At 44.7% G+C, this 20,734-nt stretch overlaps 1 protein-coding gene across 1 annotated transcript in view; it reads right to left on the minus strand.

Moving 5' to 3' along the window:
* LOC106596178 (thyroglobulin-like) overlaps positions 1-20,734 on the minus strand; it is a 95,731-nt gene that overhangs the window by 74,592 nt on the left and 405 nt on the right. Inside the window, exons 2-20 of the mRNA XM_082974956.1 lie at positions 18,765-18,873; positions 18,344-18,441; positions 17,916-18,104; positions 17,544-17,703; positions 15,798-15,904; positions 14,921-15,064; positions 14,499-14,684; positions 13,693-14,202; positions 13,269-13,510; positions 10,908-11,064; positions 9,776-9,920; positions 9,425-9,561; positions 9,032-9,169; positions 7,303-7,380; positions 7,107-7,189; positions 6,106-6,226; positions 4,478-4,675; positions 3,944-4,140; positions 982-1,368 (exon numbers count right to left, since the gene is read on the minus strand). Of these exons, the coding sequence (XP_082831082.1) occupies positions 982-1,368; positions 3,944-4,140; positions 4,478-4,675; positions 6,106-6,226; positions 7,107-7,189; positions 7,303-7,380; positions 9,032-9,169; positions 9,425-9,561; positions 9,776-9,920; positions 10,908-11,064; positions 13,269-13,510; positions 13,693-14,202; positions 14,499-14,684; positions 14,921-15,064; positions 15,798-15,904; positions 17,544-17,703; positions 17,916-18,104; positions 18,344-18,441; positions 18,765-18,873 (3,386 nt within the window). The remainder of the gene's footprint in view (positions 1-981; positions 1,369-3,943; positions 4,141-4,477; positions 4,676-6,105; positions 6,227-7,106; positions 7,190-7,302; positions 7,381-9,031; positions 9,170-9,424; positions 9,562-9,775; positions 9,921-10,907; positions 11,065-13,268; positions 13,511-13,692; positions 14,203-14,498; positions 14,685-14,920; positions 15,065-15,797; positions 15,905-17,543; positions 17,704-17,915; positions 18,105-18,343; positions 18,442-18,764; positions 18,874-20,734) is intronic.

Raw genomic sequence — 20,734 nt, forward strand, 5'->3', positions numbered from 1 at the left:
ACACAGTAGTTAGCCAACCTGTACAGACTCATCACACACTGACACAGAGCTGAACATCAGCTAGAACAGGAGAGACACACAGTAGTTAGCCAACCTGTACAGACTCATCACACACTGACACAGAGCTGAACATCAGCTAGAACAGGAGAGACACACAGTAGTTAGCCAACCTGTACAGACTCATCACACACTGACACAGAGCTGAACATCAGCTAGAACAGGAGAGACACACAGTAGTTAGCCAACCTGTACAGATGTACAATCTTAATTTGATCTCCCTGCTGCAGAAGAACTTTCCTGCAATGCAGGACATTTTACATTTGAAAAGTATTTGAGGTTTAAAAAGGCTTCTGAAGTTTGTAATTCCCACTTTCAGACTTGATTTTCCTTTATGAAAAAGATATCAACCCTTAAAAAAATTGCTCATTAATTATAATCCACATAATAATGAATATTTCCTGTTGCTGGAGGACTATTTTCCTGCTCTAGCAAACTGGCTCAAATGAAGATCCTACATCTGTAGCTAGCCAACTAGCTTCCTGTCCAGTGGTTGTGCATCAAGCTGCTTTACGCTACAGTTCTGTCTCAGACAAGGCTTCATTAGTCAACTATAGACAACTAGCTGTCGTACAAAACAGTCCATATCATTAAATCAATAAATCATGCATGTATATTGTCTAGAGAGCGTATAGGGCTGTGTTTATGAATACATCTGTAGTTAATGAGTTTAGTGTTTTCTAAGAACGTATGTTTTGCATTAGTTCAGGAATATCTCCTGCAGGCACCTTTCCATTCAAAGCAAGTTACACATGGTTTCACTATCTGTTATTGAAACAGTAGATAGCAGACATTCAGACACACACACACACACACACACACACACACACACACACACACACACACACACACACACACACACACACACACACACACACACACACACACACACACACACACACACACACACACACACACACCAACCTGCAGGCTGCAGAGACCCTTGGCCCTCATGTCGTGGAGTAGAGAGATCTGCAGGCTGGAGTGGAGGGTGGAGCTGCAGGGTCCCTGGCCTGGAGGCAGGGCGAGCTGGAGCACCACAGAGGTCTGGATGGTTTGCAGCACCTGAAGTCCTGGAACACACAGAGACAGACACAGAGACAGACACAGAGACAGACACAGAGACAGACACAGAGACAGACACAGAGACAGACACAGAGACAGACACAGACACAGAGACAGACACAGAGACAGACACAGAGACAGACACAGAGACAGACACAGAGACAGACACAGACACAGAGACAGACACAGAGACAGACACAGAGACAGACACAGAGACAGACACAGAGACAGACACAGAGACAGACACAGACACAGAGACAGAGACATGACACAGAGACAGAGACAGAGACAGACACAGACAGACACAGAGACAGACACAGAGACATGACATAAGAGACAGACACATGACACAGAGACATGACACAGAGACATGACACAGAGACATGACACAGAGACAGACACAGAGACAGACACAGAGACATGACATAAGAGACAGACACATGACACAGAGACATGACACAGAGACATGACACAGAGACAGACACAGAGACAGACACAGAGACAGACACAGAGACAGACACAGAGACAGACACAGACACAGAGACAGAGACATGACACAGAGACAGAGACAGAGACAGACACAGACAGACACAGAGACAGACACAGAGACATGACATAAGAGACAGACACATGTGTCATGACACAGAGACATGACACAGAGACATGACACAGAGACAGACACAGAGACAGACACAGAGACAGACACAGAGACAGACACAGAGACAGACACAGAGACAGACACAGACACAGAGACAGACACAGAGACAGAGACATGACACAGAGACAGAGACAGAGACAGACACAGACAGACACAGAGACAGACACAGAGACAGACACAGAGACAGACACAGAGACATGACATAAGAGACAGACACAGAGACAGACACAGAGACATGACATAAGAGACATGACATAAGAGACAGACACAGAGACAGACACAGAGACATGACACAGAGACATGACACAGAGACATGACACAGAGACATGACACAAGAGACATGACACAAGAGACATGACACAAGAGACAGACACAGAGGCAGACACAGAGGCAGACACAGAGACAGACACAGAGGCAGACACAGAGGCAGACACAGAGGCAGACACAGAGGCAGACACAGAGACATGACACAGAGACATGACATCATGAAGTCTAGACTCCAAAGCCCTGCCAAACACACAGTGATTCCATCAAACTGTACACAGCACTGATTACAGTGTGAAGCATCAACGGTCCAAGAGAGACGTAAACAGTCAGACATGAGCAACAACTGAACACTGAGGGAGTTAACAACTTCCCTTTAACATCAGGACACTTTCACTACTAGATAGTCTATGAGTGTTATGTCTGAATGTCAACTACCCTGTTTTTCAGACAGACAGGAGGTCTGGTCATTCTGTGTTAGACTACACACTGTGGAGGTCTGGTCATTCTGTGTTAGACTACACACTGTGGAGGTCTGGACATTCTGTGTTAGACTACACACTGTGGAGGTCTGGTCATTCTGTGTTAGACTACACACTGTGGAGGTCTGGTCATTCTGTGTTAGACTACACACTGTGGAGGTCTGGTCATTCTGTGTTAGACTACACACTGTGGAGGTCTGGTCATTCTGTGTTAGACTACACACTGTGGAGGTCTGGTCATTCTGTGTTAGACTACACACTGTGGAGGTCTGGTCATTCTGTGTTAGACTACACACTGTGGAGGTCTGGTCATTCTGTGTTAGACTACACACTGTGGAGGTCTGGTCATTCTGTGTTAGACTACACACTGTGGAGGTCTGGTCATTCTGTGTTAGACTACACACTGTGGAGGTCTGGTCATTCTGTGTTAGACTACACACTGTGGAGGTCTGGACATTCTGTGTTAGACTACACACTGTGGAGGTCTGGACATTCTGTGTTAGACTACACACTGTGGAGGTCTGGTCATTCTGTGTTAGACTACACACTGTGGAGGTCTGGTCATTCTGTGTTAGACTACACACTGTGGAGGTCTGGTCATTCTGTGTTAGACTACACACTGTGGAGGTCTGGTCATTCTGTGTTAGACTACACACTGTGGAGGTCTGGTCATTCTGTGTTAGACTACACACTGTGGAGGTCTGGTCATTCTGTGTTAGACTACACACTGTGGAGGTCTGGTCATTCTGTGTTAGACTACACACTGTGGAGGTCTGGTCATTCTGTGTTAGACTACACACTGTGGAGGTCTGGTCATTCTGTGTTAGACTACACACTGTGGAGGTCTGGTCATTCTGTGTTAGACTACACACTGTGGAGGTCTGGTCATTCTGTGTTAGACTACATACTGTGTACATCTGCTAAATCAGATCATGTTAAGCTTGGCAGAAGTTACATCTTTTAACAGGAAGCTTGAGATAATTTCCTAGGTCATTGAGGCAAACCAGAAGTCCCAATACGGTTTGAATATTCAGAAATTGAGAGAGAGACAGAGATACTCTCGGAGAGAGAGAGAGAACGAGAGAGAGGGAGAAAGAGAGAGAGAGCGAGAGATGGCGAGAAAGAGAGAGAGAGAGAGAGAGAGAGAGAGAGAGAGAGAGACAGATAGAGTGAGATACAGAGAGAGACAGACAGAGAGAGCGTGTGAGAGAGAGAGTGAGAGAGACAGATAGAGACACAGAGAGAGACAGAGAGATAGATAGAGCGAGACACAGATAGAGATAGACATATTGCATTTTAGGGATAATAAAAAAACTCTACTGTACAGAGCCAGAGAGAGGGAGAAAGCCAGCCAGACAGACAGACAGAATATGGGGTGTTTGTTTAATGTGGTGTGTGGTTAGTTACTCTGGCAGGCCTGAGGAAGTGGGGCCTCTGTCACCCAGGCTCTGGTCTCCACGTCACACAATAACTGCATGTTCACAGGAAGAGCGCTTTCGTAACCCAGGTGACAGATGAGTTCACAGTTCTGCTGGCCACCAATCACGTCAGAGTGACAGACCACGTCACCGTGGGTAACGATGGTGTCAGAGAACGGAGAGGGACACTGGGGACCTGGAGACAGAGAGAACATAGGTAATTAGATGGAAGACAAAGTTTTACTGAGATGAGTAAATAAATAGTGACTTTTAATATGAAGTGTTTGTCTCTCTTTTTGTACAGCTAGAATAAGCTTTTGGTAACAGATGGGATATTGTTATGGGCCAACTAAACTCTTTCCTGTGTGTGTGTGTGTGTGTGTGTGTGTGTGTGTGTGTGTGTGTGTGTGTGTGTGTGTGTGTGTGTGTGTGTGTGTGTGTGTGTGTGTGTGTGTGTGCTTATGTACAGAGTATGTGTTTACAAAGCACCTGCGGCCATCTTTAAACATCCAGTACATATATACCAGACTTACTGTCACAGGCTGGGGTCTTCCCCGTGCCACGTGGGGTCCTGGTTCCAGGCAGCTCCTGTCCGTCAGTCTGAGACACACACCAGCAGTCTGTCTGGTCACACTGCAGCGGGGAGAACAGCCTTCCATCCACCTGGCACTCCGCCTCATAACCCACCACAGACTGACCTCTGTCTTTCAACAACTGGCACCAGCTAGGACCTAGACACACACATGGGGACAGACGAGGAGATGGCTTTAAAAATATCATCCTGTTTTACATGTTCAACCTTTTGATTTAGCAAATTGCAGACAGCTTACAAGATGTGAAATAGTTGAGTCCTTCAGATGGACTTGATATACAATGTGTTATAAAATTAAATGATATTTCTTCAAAGTGAAGTATATGAACATGTCTGTCCCAAAATGGTTGAATCACTATGTGATTGATTGTTATGTGATTGATTGTTATATGTGATTGATTGTTATAAGTGATTGATTGCTATATGTGATTGATTGTTATAAGTGATTGACTGCTATATATGATTGATTGTTATAAGTGATTGACTGTTATATGTGATTGATTGTTATATGTGATTGATTGTTATAAGTGATTGATTGTTATGTGATTGATTGTTATAAGTGATTGATTGTTATATGTGATTGATTGTTATATGTGATTGATTGTTATAAGTGATTGATTGTTATATGTGATTGATTGTTATATGTGATTGATTGTTATATGTGATTGATTGTTATAAGTGATTGATTGTTATAAGTGATTGACTGTTATATGTGATTGATTGTTATATGTGATTGATTGTTATATGTGATTGATTGTTATATGTGATTGATTGTTATAAGTGATTGATTGCTATATGTGATTGATTGTTATAAGTGATTGACTGCTATATATGATTGATTGTTATAAGTGATTGACTGTTATATGTGATTGATTGTTATATGTGATTGATTGTTATATGTGATTGATTGTTATAAGTGATTGATTGTTATGTGATTGATTGTTATAAGTGATTGATTGTTATAAGTGATTGATTGTTATATGTGATTGATTGTTATATGTGATTGATTGTTATAAGTGATTGATTGCTATATGTGATTGATTGTTATAAGTGATTGACTGCTATATATGATTGATTGTTATAAGTGATTGACTGTTATATGTGATTGATTGTTATATGTGATTGATTGTTATATGTGATTGATTGTTATATGTGATTGATTGTTATAAGTGATTGATTGTTATAAGTGATTGATTGTTATATGTGATTGATTGTTATATGTGATTGATTGTTATAAGTGATTGATTGTTATATGTGATTGATTGTTATAAGTGATTGATTGCTATATGTGATTGATTGTTATAAGTGATTGACTGCTATATATGATTGATTGTTATAAGTGATTGACTGTTATATGTGATTGATTGTTATATGTGATTGATTGTTATAAGTGATTGATTGTTATAAGTGATTGATTGTTATATGTGATTGATTGTTATAAGTGATTGATTGTTATATGTGATTCATTGTTATAAGTGATTGACTGTTATATGTGATTGATGGTTATATGTGATTGATTGTTATAAGTGATTGATTGCTATATGTGGAGTGTGTTAAACATGTCAGTACATGTGAGGTCTCCACTGGGACTCAGGGTAGCAGGCTGGATGGTTTCCCCAGAAACAGGACTGACACACCAGGCTCCACCTCCACCTGAAGACCCCTTCTGGAGCACAGAGAACTGGCCACTCTGGAAACACACAGACAGCACCACAACCACTGGTATCAAGGACACATACTGTACATACAGGACAATAGAAGAAGACTTTATTGTCCAATAGAAACTGGTGTTGTGCTTTATACCAACCCCTCAGAGACTCAGACAGAAGTTACAGCAAGGAGGAGACAGACAGAAGTTACAGCAAAGAGACAGACAGAAGTTACAGCAAGGAGGAGACAGACAGAAGTTACAGCAAGGAGGAGACCGACAGAAGTTACAGCAAGGAGGAGACCGACAGAAGTTACAGCAAGGAGGAGACAGACAGAAGTTACAGCAAGGAGGAGACAGACAAAAGTTACAGCAAGGAGGAGACAGACAGAAGTTACAGCAAGGAGGAGACCGACAGAAGTTACAGCAAGGAGGAGACCGACAGAAGTTACAGCAAGGAGGAGACCGACAGAAGTTACAGCAAGGAGGAGACCGACAGAAGTTACAGCAAGGAGGAGACAGACAAAAGTTACAGCAAGGAGGAGACCGACAGAAGTTACAGCAAGGAGGAGACCGACAGAAGTTACAGCAAGGAGGAGACCGACAGAAGTTACAGCAAGGAGGAGACCGACAGAAGTTACAGCAAGGAGGAGACCGACAGAAGTTACAGCAAGGAGGAGACCGACAGAAGTTACAGCAAGGAGGAGACAGACAGAAGTTACAGCAAGGAGGAGACAGACAGAAGTTACAGCAAGGAGGAGACAGACAGAAGTTACAGCAAGGAGGAGACAGACAGAAATTACAGCAAGGAGACAGACACGAGTTACAGCAAGGAGACAGACAGAGCAGAATTACGGCAGAATAAAACAAAGCTAATCAATTTCCTGATATTTATGCTCAACATTCTGGTGAGGATATTCACCAGTTCACAAGTCGGGATGTAGGAGGACTGTGTCCAGTCAGAGAGCAGAGCCTGAGCATAACCTCTCTGACACCGGGTCTGGCCTGGAAGACGAGAGGAGATTTCCAGAAAACAACTCAAATAATTCAACAGGAGTGCTATCCTTACATACAGAACAAAGAAAGTCAGTGAGAAACTATATAATGTCCTGTCTTACACTGTGGTCTCTGCAGGGAGCGACTGGTCAGGGAAGCTGGGATGTATCCTCCTTCCTCATCCACACACCAACACTGACCTGGAGACAGTTTCAACTCAGTCAATATAACACCGACCTGGAGACAGTTTCAACTCAGTCAATATAACACTGACCTGGAGACAGTTTCAACTCAGTCAATATAACACTGACCTGGAGACAGTTACAACTCAGTCAATATAACACTGACCTGGAGACAGTATCAACTCAGTCAATATAACACCGACCTGGAGACAGTATCAACTCAGTCAATATAACACTGACCTGGAGACAGTTTCAACTCAGTCAATATAACACTGACCTGGAGACAGTTTCAACTCAGTCAATATAACACTGACCTGGAGACAGTTACAACTCAGTCAATATAACACTGACCTGGAGACAGTTTCAACTCAGTCAATATAACACCGACCTGGAGACAGTTACAACTCAGTCAATATAACACTGACCTGGAGACAGTTACAACTCAGTCAATATAACACTGACCTGGAGACAGTTACAACTCAGTCAATATAACACTGACCTGGAGACAGTTACAACTCAGTCAATATAACACTGACCTGGAGACAGTTACAACTCAGTCAATATAACACTGACCTGGAGACAGTTTCAACTCAGTCAATATAACACTGACCTGGAGACAGTTTCAACTCAGTCAATATAACACTGACCTGGAGACAGTTACAACTCAGTCAATATAACACTGACTGGAGACAGTTACAACTCAGTCAATATAACACTGACCTGGAGACAGTTTCAACTCAGTCAATATAACACTGACCTGGAGACAGTTACAACTCAGTCAATATAACACTGACCTGGAGACAGTTTCAACTCAGTCAATATAACACTGACCTGGAGACAGTTTCAACTCAGTCAATATAACACTGACCTGGAGACAGTTACAACTCAGTCAATATAACACTGACCTGGAGACAGTTACAACTCAGTCAATATAACACTGACCTGGAGACAGTTTCAACTCAGTCAATATAACACTGACCTGGAGACAGTTACAACTCAGTCAATATAACACTGACCTGGAGACAGTTTCAACTCAGTCAATATAACACTGACCTGGAGACAGTTACAACTCAGTCATTATAACACTACAGTACCAACTCAGTCATTATAACACTGACCTGGAGACAGTTTCAACTCAGTCAATATAACACTGACTTGGAGACAGTTACAACTCAGTCAATATAACACTGACCTGGAGACAGTTTCAACTCAGTCAATATAACACTGACTTGGAGACAGTATCAACTCAGTCAATATAACACTGACCTGGAGACAGTTTCAACTCAGTCATTATAACACTGACCTGGAGACAGTATCAACTCAGTCAATATAACACCGACCTGGAGACAGTTACAACTCAGTCATTATAACACTGACCTGGAGACAGTTACAACTCAGTCATTATAACACTGACCTGGAGACAGTTACAACTCAGTCAATATAACACTACAGTACCAACTCAGTCAATATAACACTACTGTAGCTACTTCATTAGTCTTATCTGTTTCCAACCAACATATTATGAATAAAACAAAGAGACGTTGCTCATTATGAGAGGTGTCCTTCTAGAAGGGTCTAGAGAAGGTATAATGACCTGTACTGTGGCTTGTATTACACTACTACAGTTACAATGTAGAGCTGGGTTTGAGGTTGGAGGTGTGACTCTGACCTGTGCTGGGGTGGCACTGGGTGGGCAGCCACTGTCTGTGGGCATCACACTGGGGCCTGTAGGGCTGGTAGCCCAGCAGTAGAGACTGTCTCTCCTCCACAGATGCTGCCTGCTGGCTCTGCCAATAGAACCGCAGGGCTGGGGAGAGACAATGCAACACGGAGGTTCACACCGTGTTGACTGCAATATTATGGACATGTTTCAGTTAATAACAACAACAAAAAACACTATGACAGAGAAACAATGACATTGAGATGACAGTAAATATTACAATAGTAGCCACCTAACACTCTTTAGTAGTTCACTCCTGGCAATGAAAGAAACAAGTATAGAGCACATCACGCAGAGGATATGACATCATATCCAGAGGATATGACATCACACCAGACGTACTGGAGTGGGCAGCAAGTCGTAGAGCAGAGTGGGAGTGGCTCAGCAGCCTATCAGAGAGCAGAGTGGTCTGGTCGGAGGAGGAGAGGGCGTGGAGTAGCTCGTCAGAGGTCAGACGGAGACCTTCAGCTAGAAGGTAGCTGAACCCCAGAGGAGAACATCCAGCAGAAAAGCATGAGTTGACAAACACAAAAACGTTGGAGAGGTGCTGACTAACGGAATAGTACAGTGTTTTTATTTAAATACAATGTATTATTAATATTATACATAAATATAGTCAGACTCTATACATGGTTCAACAATGTGATGGGTAAACACCCAGGTGTCGACACACTGTCTCTTCTTCAGGGATACCTGTAGCCCAGAGGGACGTGGGAGCTGTTGGAGAGGAGGACCAGACGCTCAGCCTCCTCCTGGAACTGGTCCACCTCAGCCACCGCCAGGGAGCAGGAGCCTGGAGCTGGTCCTGGGGAGGGAAGGGGAGAGAGAGGGGGAGGACCTGGAGACAGAGGAAAAGCTCAAACAATTGATATGTCCAAAATGACACCCTACTCCCTTAATAATGTGGTAGTTTGGACCACAACACCCTACCCCCTTAATAATGTAGTAGTTTGGACCACGGCACCCTACCCCCTTAATAATGTAGTAGTTTGGACCAGGGCACCCTACCCCCTTAATAATGTAGTAGTTTGGACCAGGGCACCCTACTCCCTTAATAATGTAGTAGTTTGGAGCAGGGCACCCTACCCCCTTAATAATGTAGTGGTTTGGACCAGGGCACCCTACCCCCTTAATAATGTAGTAGTTTGGACCAGGGCACCCTACCTCCTTAATAATGTAGTAGTTTGGACCAGGGCACCCTACCCCCTTAATAATGTAGTAGTTTGGACCAGGGCACCCTACCCCCTTAATAATGTAGTAGTTTGGACCACGGCACCCTACACCCCTTAATAATGTAGTAGTTTGGACCAGGGCACCCTATCCCCTTAATAATGTAGTAGTTTGGACCAGGGCACCCTACTCCCTTAATAATGTAGTAGTTTGGAGCAGGGCACCCTACCCCCTTAATAATGTAGTAGTTTGGATCAGGGCACCCTACCCCCTTAATAATGTAGTAGTTTGGACCAGGGCACCCTACCCCCTTAATAATGTAGTAGTTTGGACCACGACACCCTACCCCCTTAATAATGTAGTAGTTTGGACCACGACACCCTACCCCCTTAATAATGTAGTAGTTTGGACCAGGGCACCCTACCCCCTTAATAATGTAGTAGTTTGGACCAGGACACCCTACCCCCTTAATAATGTAGTAGTTTGGACCAGGACAAGGTACAGCTAGATGGACTGCACACTATGGGCCAGTTTACCGGACACAGATTAAACCAGGTCTTGGACTAAGAAGCAATTTCAATCTCCATGGAACATGCTTTTCAGTCCAGGACTAGGCTTAATCTGTGTCTGACGAGTGTTGGCTCTGCCTACTCACACTGAACAGTCTGTCCTACAGGGATAGTGGCATGTCTCTCTCCCAGGAGGTCCAGACAGAAGCAACTCTTTCCCAGACACTGCAACGCCACGTAGCTCCCGTCCTCCGCACACTTCGGCATGAACACCTCTACCCCAGCAGCCTGGCCTGACTTCACCTTCAAAATGTATCAAAGTATATTTGCAAATGCACATCGTAGGTTTACACAGTACAGTACAATGAAATGCTTACTCTCAAGCTCTCTGCACAAACAGCGTAACCAACATGTAAAGTTTTCAATAAAGATACAATAAAAAAATACAAAGTGAGTTCAAATACAGCTCAGAGAAAAGAGTCAGTACTGTAGTTATTTACAATACAGCACAGAAAGAAGAGTCAGTACTATAGTTATTTACAATACAGCATAGAAAGAAGAGTCAGTACGGTAGTTATTTACAGACAGGATGCAGGTAGAGAAGAGTCAGTACGGTAGTTATTTACAGACAGGATGCAGGTAGAGAAGAGTCAGTTCGGTAGTTATTTACAGACAGGATAAAGGTAGGGAAGAGTCAGTACGGTAGTTATTTACAGACAGGATGCAGGCAGAGAAGAGTCAGTTCGGTAGTTATTTACAGACAGGATGCAGGTGGAGAAGAGTCAGTTCGGTAGTTATTTACAGACAGGATAAAGGTAGGGAAGAGTCAGTACGGTAGTTATTTACAGACAGGATGCAGGCAGAGAAGAGTCAGTTCGGTAGTTATTTACAGACAGGATGCAGGTGGAGAAGAGTCAGTTCGGTAGTTATTTACAGACATGATGCAGGTAGAGAAGAGTCAGTTCGGTAGTTATTTACAGATAGGAAACAGGTAGAGAAGAGTCAGTTCGGTAGTTATTTACAGACAGGATGCAGGTGGAGAAGAGTCAGTTCGGTAGTTATTTACAGACAGGATGCAGGTAGAGAAGAGTCAGTTCGGTAGTTATTTACAGACAGGATGCAGGTAGAGAAGAGTCAGTTCGGTAGTTATTTACAGACAGGATAAAGGTAGGGAAGAGTCAGTTCGGTAGTTATTTACAGACAGGATGCAGGTAGAGAAGAGTCAGTTCGGTAGTTATTTACAGACAGGATGCAGGTGGAGAAGAGTCAGTTCGGTAGTTATTTACAGACAGGATAAAGGTAGGGAAGAGTCAGTACGGTAGTTATTTACAGACAGGATGCAGGCAGAGAAGAGTCAGTTCGGTAGTTATTTACAGACAGGATGAAGGTGGAGAAGAGTCAGTTCGGTAGTTATTTACAGACAGGATGAAGGTAGGGAAGAGTCAGTACGGTAGTTATTTACAGACAGGATGAAGGTAGGGAGGAGTCAGTACGGTAGTTATTTACAGACAGGATGCAGGTAGAGAAGAGTCAGTACGGTAGTTATTTACAGACAGGATGCAGGTAGAGAAGAGTCAGTTCGGTAGTTATTTACAGACAGGATGCAGGTAGAGAAGAGTCAGTACGGTAGTTATTTACAGACAGGATGCAGGTAGAGAAGAGTCAGTTCGGTAGTTATTTACAGACAGGATGCAGGTAGAGAAGAGTCAGTTCGGTAGTTATTTACAGACAGGATGCGGGTAGAGAAGAGTAAGTTCGGTAGTTATTTACAGACAGGATGCAGGTAGAGAAGAGTCAGTTCGGTAGTTATTTACAGATAGGAAGCAGGTAGAGAAGAGTCAGTTCGGTAGTTATTTACAGACAGGATGCAGGTGGAGAAGAGTCAGTTCGGTAGTTATTTACAGACAGGATGCAGGTAGAGAAGAGTCAGTTCGGTAGTTATTTACAGACAGGATGCAGGTAGAGAAGAGTCAGTTCGGTAGTTATTTACAGACAGGATGCAGGTGGAGAAGAGTCAGTTCGGTAGTTATTTACAGACAGGATAAAGGTAGGGAAGAGTCAGTACGGTAGTTATTTACAGACAGGATGAAGGTAGAGAAGAGTCAGTTCGGTAGTTATTTACAGACAGGATAAAGGTAGGGAAGAGTCAGTACGGTAGTTATTTACAGACAGGATGCAGGCAGAGAAGAGTCAGTTCGGTAGTTATTTACAGACAGGATGCAGGTGGAGAAGAGTCAGTTCGATAGTTATTTACAGACAGGATGAAGGTAGGGAAGAGTCAGTACGGTAGTTATTTACAGACAGGATGAAGGTAGGGAAGAGTCAGTACGGTAGTTATTTACAGACAGGATGAAGGCAGGGAAGAGTCAGTACGGTAGTTATTTACAGACAGGATGAAAGTAGAGAAGAGTCAGTTCGGTAGTTATTTACAGACAGGATGCAGGTAGAGAAGAGTCAGTACAGTAGTTATTTACAGTCGTGCTGGGGGAGTGTCATAAAGTAATTACCTTCTGGGCAGCCGCTCGCTCCCTCTCGCATCGTGACGGACACCTTGGCCTTTGACCATTGGAGCGTGACCCTGTGACCTCCTGACCCTGGGGATCAACACACCAACACTCCGAGCCTTGGCACTGGATCTCCTGATACTGGCCGCTGTCATCACAGCTGGGCACGTACAGGGCAGAGGGCTCCCTCTCACAACCAGCACCACCGGACTGGGCGCTCTCAAACAGGACCCTGAACAGCTCACCTTTTGAATTCAAATGATTTTCATTTATTTGGGTAAAAAAACAACTAATACAGTAAGATGTACATTGAATCCCCAGTGGACAGCACATTTATCTAAACACTTGTTTCCAAAGAGGTCCTCGATGGTAGAAACAAATAGCTTGTAATGATTTTTAAAAGTCAAGACGAAGTTACAAAACAAACCTAGCTGGGTGCTGTCCTCAGCTTTGGATAAGAGGATGGTTTGGCGTAGGGTGGACAGGAAGTCCACGTTTTCTAGGGTGGCGCTGATGAGTTTAACTAGATCTTGGTTGTTTGTCAGACTGGCTTGACTGAAACTCAACGTCCCGCTGACACCGACGGCCCCAGTGAAGTTAAACATCCCAGCGTTTCCTAAGAACTTTCCTCCGAACAGGTTCTCCTGGAGTCTCTTGGGGTTGGAGGCTAGAGCTAGGGCCTTGAGGGCCATGGCCCCGCTAGGGAACATCCCCTGGATCGTCTCAGCCAGGATGTCTCCTAAATCGGATCGCTCAGAAAGAGACTCCATTAGAGACCCCAGCAGGAGCTGTTGGAGTTGGGGGCTGCATGGAGACAGGGGGCTTGGGGCTGAGTGTGTCTGTGAGTCCTTGGCTGATGGCACCGGACCTGAGGGGCTGGAGAGGAGCCTGGAGAGGGCCTGGCGACGCTCAGAGGTACAGTCCTTCACTCCAGCACCTGGGTTCAGTAGAGGGAAAATGCCATGTTTCTATGAATTTTCTGTAGGCCTAAAATATTGACTATTGTTTTTTAATGACTTCTATGTACAGCATGATAACCAAATGAATTTCCACCTGTGGGATAATAAAATCGACTGAAATGAAAATACAAAACAGCGCAGATAAGCTTTCATTCAGTAAGCGATTCTTGAGGTGTGCTCTCTTTCTGCACAGTCAATGGTATGGTACTGTTGGTTTGGAACACCTAAATGGTCAAATCACTATTTGAATCCAACAACACTGTTACTTAGTTACCACAGTCAGGGGATCCTCCATGTTGTCGTGTCCCAAAGATCTCCTTCCCTGTGGGGTCGACACACCAGCACTGCCCATCCGCCTGGCACTGGGTTGGCACGTAACCCCCGTTGGAAGTACAGGACGGCACAAACACATTGCCAGCTTGGGCACCAGCGGATCGCTCGCTCTCACAAGGGCTGGGGCCTACATGACAGGTAGAGGGAGAGAGGGGAAATATAATGGAAACCAGAGGAGGCTGGTTACAGGAGGACAGCTTATAATGATAGCAGGAATAAAGTGAATGGTATCAAACACATGGAAAGCACGTGTTTAATGTGTTTGATTCCAGTCTATTTATTCGCTATGAGCCTGTCCTACAAATGAAGGTGCCACCAGCCACCACTGATAGAAACAATGCCAGATTGATGAAACTAACGTACATCTAAACCTGCCACTCATCGCCAGCTGGATGGCCAGGAATCTCCTCTGTAGGATGCGGTACATGTTGGTCTGGGAGAAGGAGAGGCCAGGTTCCAGACCTGAGAAGGCTGTGTCATACACCTCATCTAGCAGCAGCTCCACACCTGAACACAGGGAAACAAGCATTTTACTAACACACACTGTTTAATAGCGGCACGTCTTGCTCTTCATTGTAATCAGAGGGCTGATATAAATACTATGCATGCCAGTCTCTCTTGGTTAAGAGTTGAGGAGAGACTGACTGCATCACTTCTTTTACATTTTTATAAGAAACTTTCATGTGTTGAAAATCCCAAATTGTTTGCATAGTCAACTTAGACACAGCTCTGACACACACACTTTTCCCACCAGACATGCCACCAGGGTCTTTTCAAAGTCCCCAAATCCAGAACACGTTCAAGAAAGTGTACAGTATTATATAGAGCCATGATTACATCCATTCCATCTCATATTGCTCAAATAAACAGCAAACCTGGTTTCATCAAACTGATAAAGCAACACCTCACAACACCTCTATTGATATGTGACATTTTAAATGTATGTAGTTCTGTCCTTGTCTATTAATGTTCTGTATTATGTTTCATGTTCTGTGTGGACCCCAGGAAGAGGAGCTGCTGCTTTCTCAACAGCTAATAGGGATCCTAATAAAATACAAAATAGTTATTTAAAAATATCTATTTCTGATTCTTGATGAAAATCCAGTTAAGAGTTATTGTAAATAATGGTTCCTCTGTGTGTGTGTGTGTGTGTGTGTGTGTGTGTGTGTGTGTGTGTGTGTGTGTGTGTGTGTGTGTGTGTGTGTGTGTGTGTCACCTGTTGATGTTGCATCTATCTCACCTGTGCTGGGGAGCTCCCTGCCTCTGCTGTCAGCACAGAAACAGTAACTGGACACCTCTGGGAACATCTGTCTGAAGCTGCTGAACGTCTGGAATACTTTAGGGAACCTGTGGGAGATATCACACCTCTTCTCACTTCACTCTGTCTAAAATAGGCTAATAGAAGAGTAAAATACATGACAGTACTCTATAATACTAATTATAATACTACAATACTAATTATGGTACTATAATATACAGTACATGAAGATGACAAAGTAATTCAAGTTATCAGGGAGGAACTCATTATAGTTGTAATGAGTTAGCTCTTCCACGAAGATGGAAAGTATTTCTTTAACTTACAACATTGATTCACATACAATACTCTCTTCAAGAGTGCCTGCCTTGACAGTAAAAGGAAGCCTCAAAATAAAGATTTCATGTACTAAGTCGTCGCCATCATCCTTTTATTTGTTTGGCCGATATAAAAAAGGAATCTCTTCCTTTACGTTTTTTGATCTTGGAGTCATTTGAGAAATGTCTGCTGGCTGGCTGGCAGTTAAGACCAGTTCCTGAGTGGTTTTAGAGGACCAGGAACAACTTGACTCTTGACCCCTTGGCTGTACTTGGCTGGAGCCTGGAGTGATAACAGAGACAGTCTTGGCCAGGCTGGGGGCCAATCATGCAGAGTTCACTGCACAAGCCCGGGTGCAAACACTAAGTAGGGAATATGATGCTAGTTGTTGCCTAGAGACGGATGTCAAAACATCCTCTAGCCAGAAATAGACACAAGACCAAAATGATTATTATAAATTATAATTCAAGGTCTGAAAGTAGACATTTTTGTGTAGGCCTCTGTGGTAAGGGCTGGAATTTTTGCAGCTGCGCTAACTAAAAAGGACTGAAAGCCCTCCACATAAAGGAGATGAACGGCATACACTCATGAGATTGACAACGTGTAAACTATTGTCCAAACCCACATTCCAGATGAAAAGTTTACACATTGGTGGATTATCTGAAACATCTGGAATGATTACATTGTTTACTTTAGACACTGTGAAACATGTTTAATGAATGTGGGGAGGCAGGTAGCCTGGTGGTTGGAGTGTTGGGCCAGTAACCGAAAGGTTGCAAGATCGAATCCCTGAGCTGACAAGGTAAAAATCTGTCGTTCTGCCCCTGAACAAGGCAGTTAACCCACTGTTCCTAGACCGTCACTGTAAATAAGAATTTGTTCTTAACTGACTTGCCAAGTTAAATAAAAGGTACAAAAATTAAAATGTGTGAATTCTAAAAATTACAGTAAGTTCCCAGGAGACCAAGCATCTCTGTTCCAGTCACCATACACAAGAATAGGATGCTATCAGGTCAGCAGTGTAGAGCGAGGAGGGAGAGATAAAGTGAATTTAGGCTCCCAGTTCTCCTGCCACCGTGTCTAAATCCTGTCCCTGGGTCTAAGCATTACGTTGCCATCTACAGGCAGATACTATAAAAAGCTTTGTACAGGATCCCAATACACAGCCAGGTCAAAGTAAACCCCAGCAGTCTGATAGATCTCACACCTTCAAACACCAACTGAAGGATGAGATTCCAACGGTCTAACAGTGAATGTCAGCGTCCCAAACGGTACCCTATTCTCCTGATATAGTGCACCACTTTTGACAAGAGCCCTATGGACCCTGGTCAAAGTAGTGCACTACACATATGGAATAGGGTGTCATTTGGGGCGCAAACTTAGAGTGCATATCTTTCCCTTCCAGGCACTCACCTGTTGAACGTGTGCAGCAGATCCAAGACCATCCTGTCAGTGGTGTTGACAAACTTGCACTGCACGGAAAGGAAGGAGCCGTCGGCCGAGCAATGAGGGGGGGAGCGCTCCCCGACGCCGTGGAGGAGACGCCTCGATCTCACCTCACAGCTGCCTGGGCCTGAGGGAAAAGGTTGTTCTGATCAGCTCTCCTCATTTATATATTACTGTGCTGTGTGGCTAAGTTGGTAGAGCATGGCACTTGCAACGTCAGGATTTGTGGGTTTGATTCCCACTGGGGCCACACATTAGAAAATGGATGCACATAATACTGTAAGTCATAAATGACATATCAATACACAACACAAGTCATCCTGCTCCTAACTAACTCACACTGAGAGGGCTTTCCGTTCTGCCGGGTCCCGTAGATCTCCATGCCCTCCAGGTCTACACACCAGCACTGTCCCCGGGCGCTGTCACACTGCACCGCCTGGTACTCCCCAGAGGCCTGGCACTGGGGTACCAGGGGGGCATCGCCACTCAGCAGGGCCTGCTGTCTGTGGAGCTGGCAGGACGTCAGACCTGTGGGAGGAGGAGGAGGAAGAGGAGGTAGAGGAAAAGGAGGAGGAAGAGGAGGAAAAGGAGGAGGAAGAGGAGGAGGTCAACGACGATAGACAGCATTTACATAGTGCATCTCAAAAGGTCTTCCAGTGTTCAACATGAGCCTGGCTAGGGTTCCAAAAGGAGAATTCATCCCATCTAGCACCAATGTGGTTTCACGTTAAAACAGATATTTCTAGGAAGAGGGGCGTTCTGCTCACAGTACACAGCTGATCCGTTCTGTCTGGTTCCAGAGATCTCAGCTCCCTCAGCGTTCACACACCAGCACTCACCACCAGCACCGCTGCACTGGACGTGTCTGGAGTACACAACAGTTAGAAGAGAGAAGGGAACAGAGGTCACTTCCCTAATGGCACCCTATTCCCAATCCCTATGTAGTGCACTACTTGCCTAAGGCTCCGGTCAAACGTAGTGCACTACATAGGGATAGGGTGCCATTTGGGACAAATACATGGAAATTGTTTCTTTACTGTCCTGGCTATCTTTACCGTCCTTGCTAGCTTTACCGTCCTGGCTAGCTTTATCGTCCTAGCTGGCTTTACCGTCCTAGCTAGCTTTACCGTCCTTGCTAGCTTTACCGTCCAGGCTAGCTTGTGTCAAATACAGCACTGTAAGGTATACCTGAATCTCCCATCCTCTGAGCACTGTGGGACATGGTCTTGTTGCCGGGCAGAACTAACACCACGTAGCGACTCACACTGACTCAGGGTCTCAGACTCCAGTTGGTATTCTGAAAACAGCAGCAAATACAATTTAGTCGTTGAAAACTGTCTCCATTTCTTGTCAGGAAATGTACATTTTTCTTCTACTTACATACACAGAGCCCATACACATAGGAAACAGACAGAAAACATAAACACAGCCTAAATTATATTACAATAAATACACTACATGGCCTCATTCCACAATCATGGGCATTAATGTTGTTGGTTCCCCCTTTGCTGATATAACAGCCTCCACTCTTCTGGGATGGTTTTCCACTAGATGTTGGAACATTGCTGCGGGGACTTGCGTCCATTCAGCCACAAGAGCATTAGTGAGGTCGGGCACTGATGTTGGACGATTAGGCCTGGCTCACAGTCGGCTTTCCAATTCATCCCAAAGGTGTTTAATGGGGTCAGGAACCTGTGCAGGACAGTCAAGTTCTTCCACACCGAACTCGACAAACCATTTCTATAAGGACCTCGCGTTGTGCACCGATGGCATTGTCATGCTGAAACAGGAAAGGGCTTTCCCCAAACTGTTGCCACAAAGTTGGAAACACAGAATCGTGCAGAATGTCATTGTTTTCTGTAGTGTTAAGATTTCCCTTCACTGGAATTAAAGGGCCTAGCCTGAACCATGAAAAACAGCCCCAGACCATTATTCCTTTTCTACCAAACTTTACAGTTGGCACTATGCTTTGGGGTAGGTAGTGCCAAACCCAGGTTCGTCGGTTGGACTGCTCCAGATGGTGAAGCGTGATTCATCACTCCAGAGAACGTGTTTCCACTGCTCCAGATGGTGAAGCGTGATTCATCACCCCAGAGAACGTGTTTCCACTGCTCCAGATGGTGAAGCGTAATTCATCACCCCAGAAAACGTGTTTCCACTGCTCCAGATGGTGAAGCGTAATTCATCACCCCAGAGAACGTGTTTCCACTGCTCCAGATGGTGAAGCGTAATTCATCACTCCAGAGAACGTGTTTCCACTGCTCCAGATGGTGAAGCGTAATTCATCACCCCAGAGAACGTGTTTCCACTGCTCCAGATGGTGAAGCGTGATTCATCACCCCAGAGAACGTGTTTCCACTGCTCCAGATGGTGAAGCGTGATTCATCACTCCAGAGAACGTGTTTCCACTGCTCCAGATGGTGAAGCGTGATTCATCACTCCAGAGAACGTGTTTCCACTGCTCCAGATGGTGAAGCGTGATTCATCACCCCAGAGAACGTGTTTCCACTGCTCCAGATGGTGAAGCGTGATTCATCACCCCAGAGAACGTGTTTCCACTGCTCCAGATGGTGAAGCGTGATTCATCACCCCAGAGAACGTGTTTCCACTGCTCCAGATGGTGAAGCGTGATTCATCACTCCAGAGAACGTGTTTCCACTGCTCCAGATGGTGAAGCGTGATTCATCACTCCAGAGAACGTGTTTCCACTGCTCCAGATGGTGAAGCGTGATTCATCACCCCAGAGAACGTGTTTCCACTGCTCCAGATGGTGAAGCGTGATTCATCACCCCAGAGAACGTGTTTCCACTGCTCCAGAGTCCAATGGCGGCGAGCTTTATACAACTCCAGCCGTGGCTTGGCATTGTGATCTTAGGCTTGTGAGCGGCTGCTCGGCCATGAAAACACGTTTCACGAAGCTCCCGACGAACAGTTCTTGTGCTGACGTTGCATTCAGAGGCAGTTTGGAACACGGTAGCGAGTGCTGCAACCAAGGACACGATTTTCTTTGCACTATGTGCTTCAGCACAAGGTGGTCCCGTTCTGTGAGCTTGTGTGGCCTACCTCTTCACAGCTGAGCCGTTGTTGCTCCTAGACGTTTCCACTTCACAATAACAGCACTTACAGTTGACCGGGGCAGCTCTAACAGGGCAGAAATT

Source organism: Salmo salar, chromosome 05, assembly GCF_965601325.2.
Source record: "Salmo salar chromosome 05, fSalSal1, whole genome shotgun sequence".
Classification (NCBI taxonomy): domain Eukaryota; kingdom Metazoa; phylum Chordata; class Actinopteri; order Salmoniformes; family Salmonidae; genus Salmo; species Salmo salar.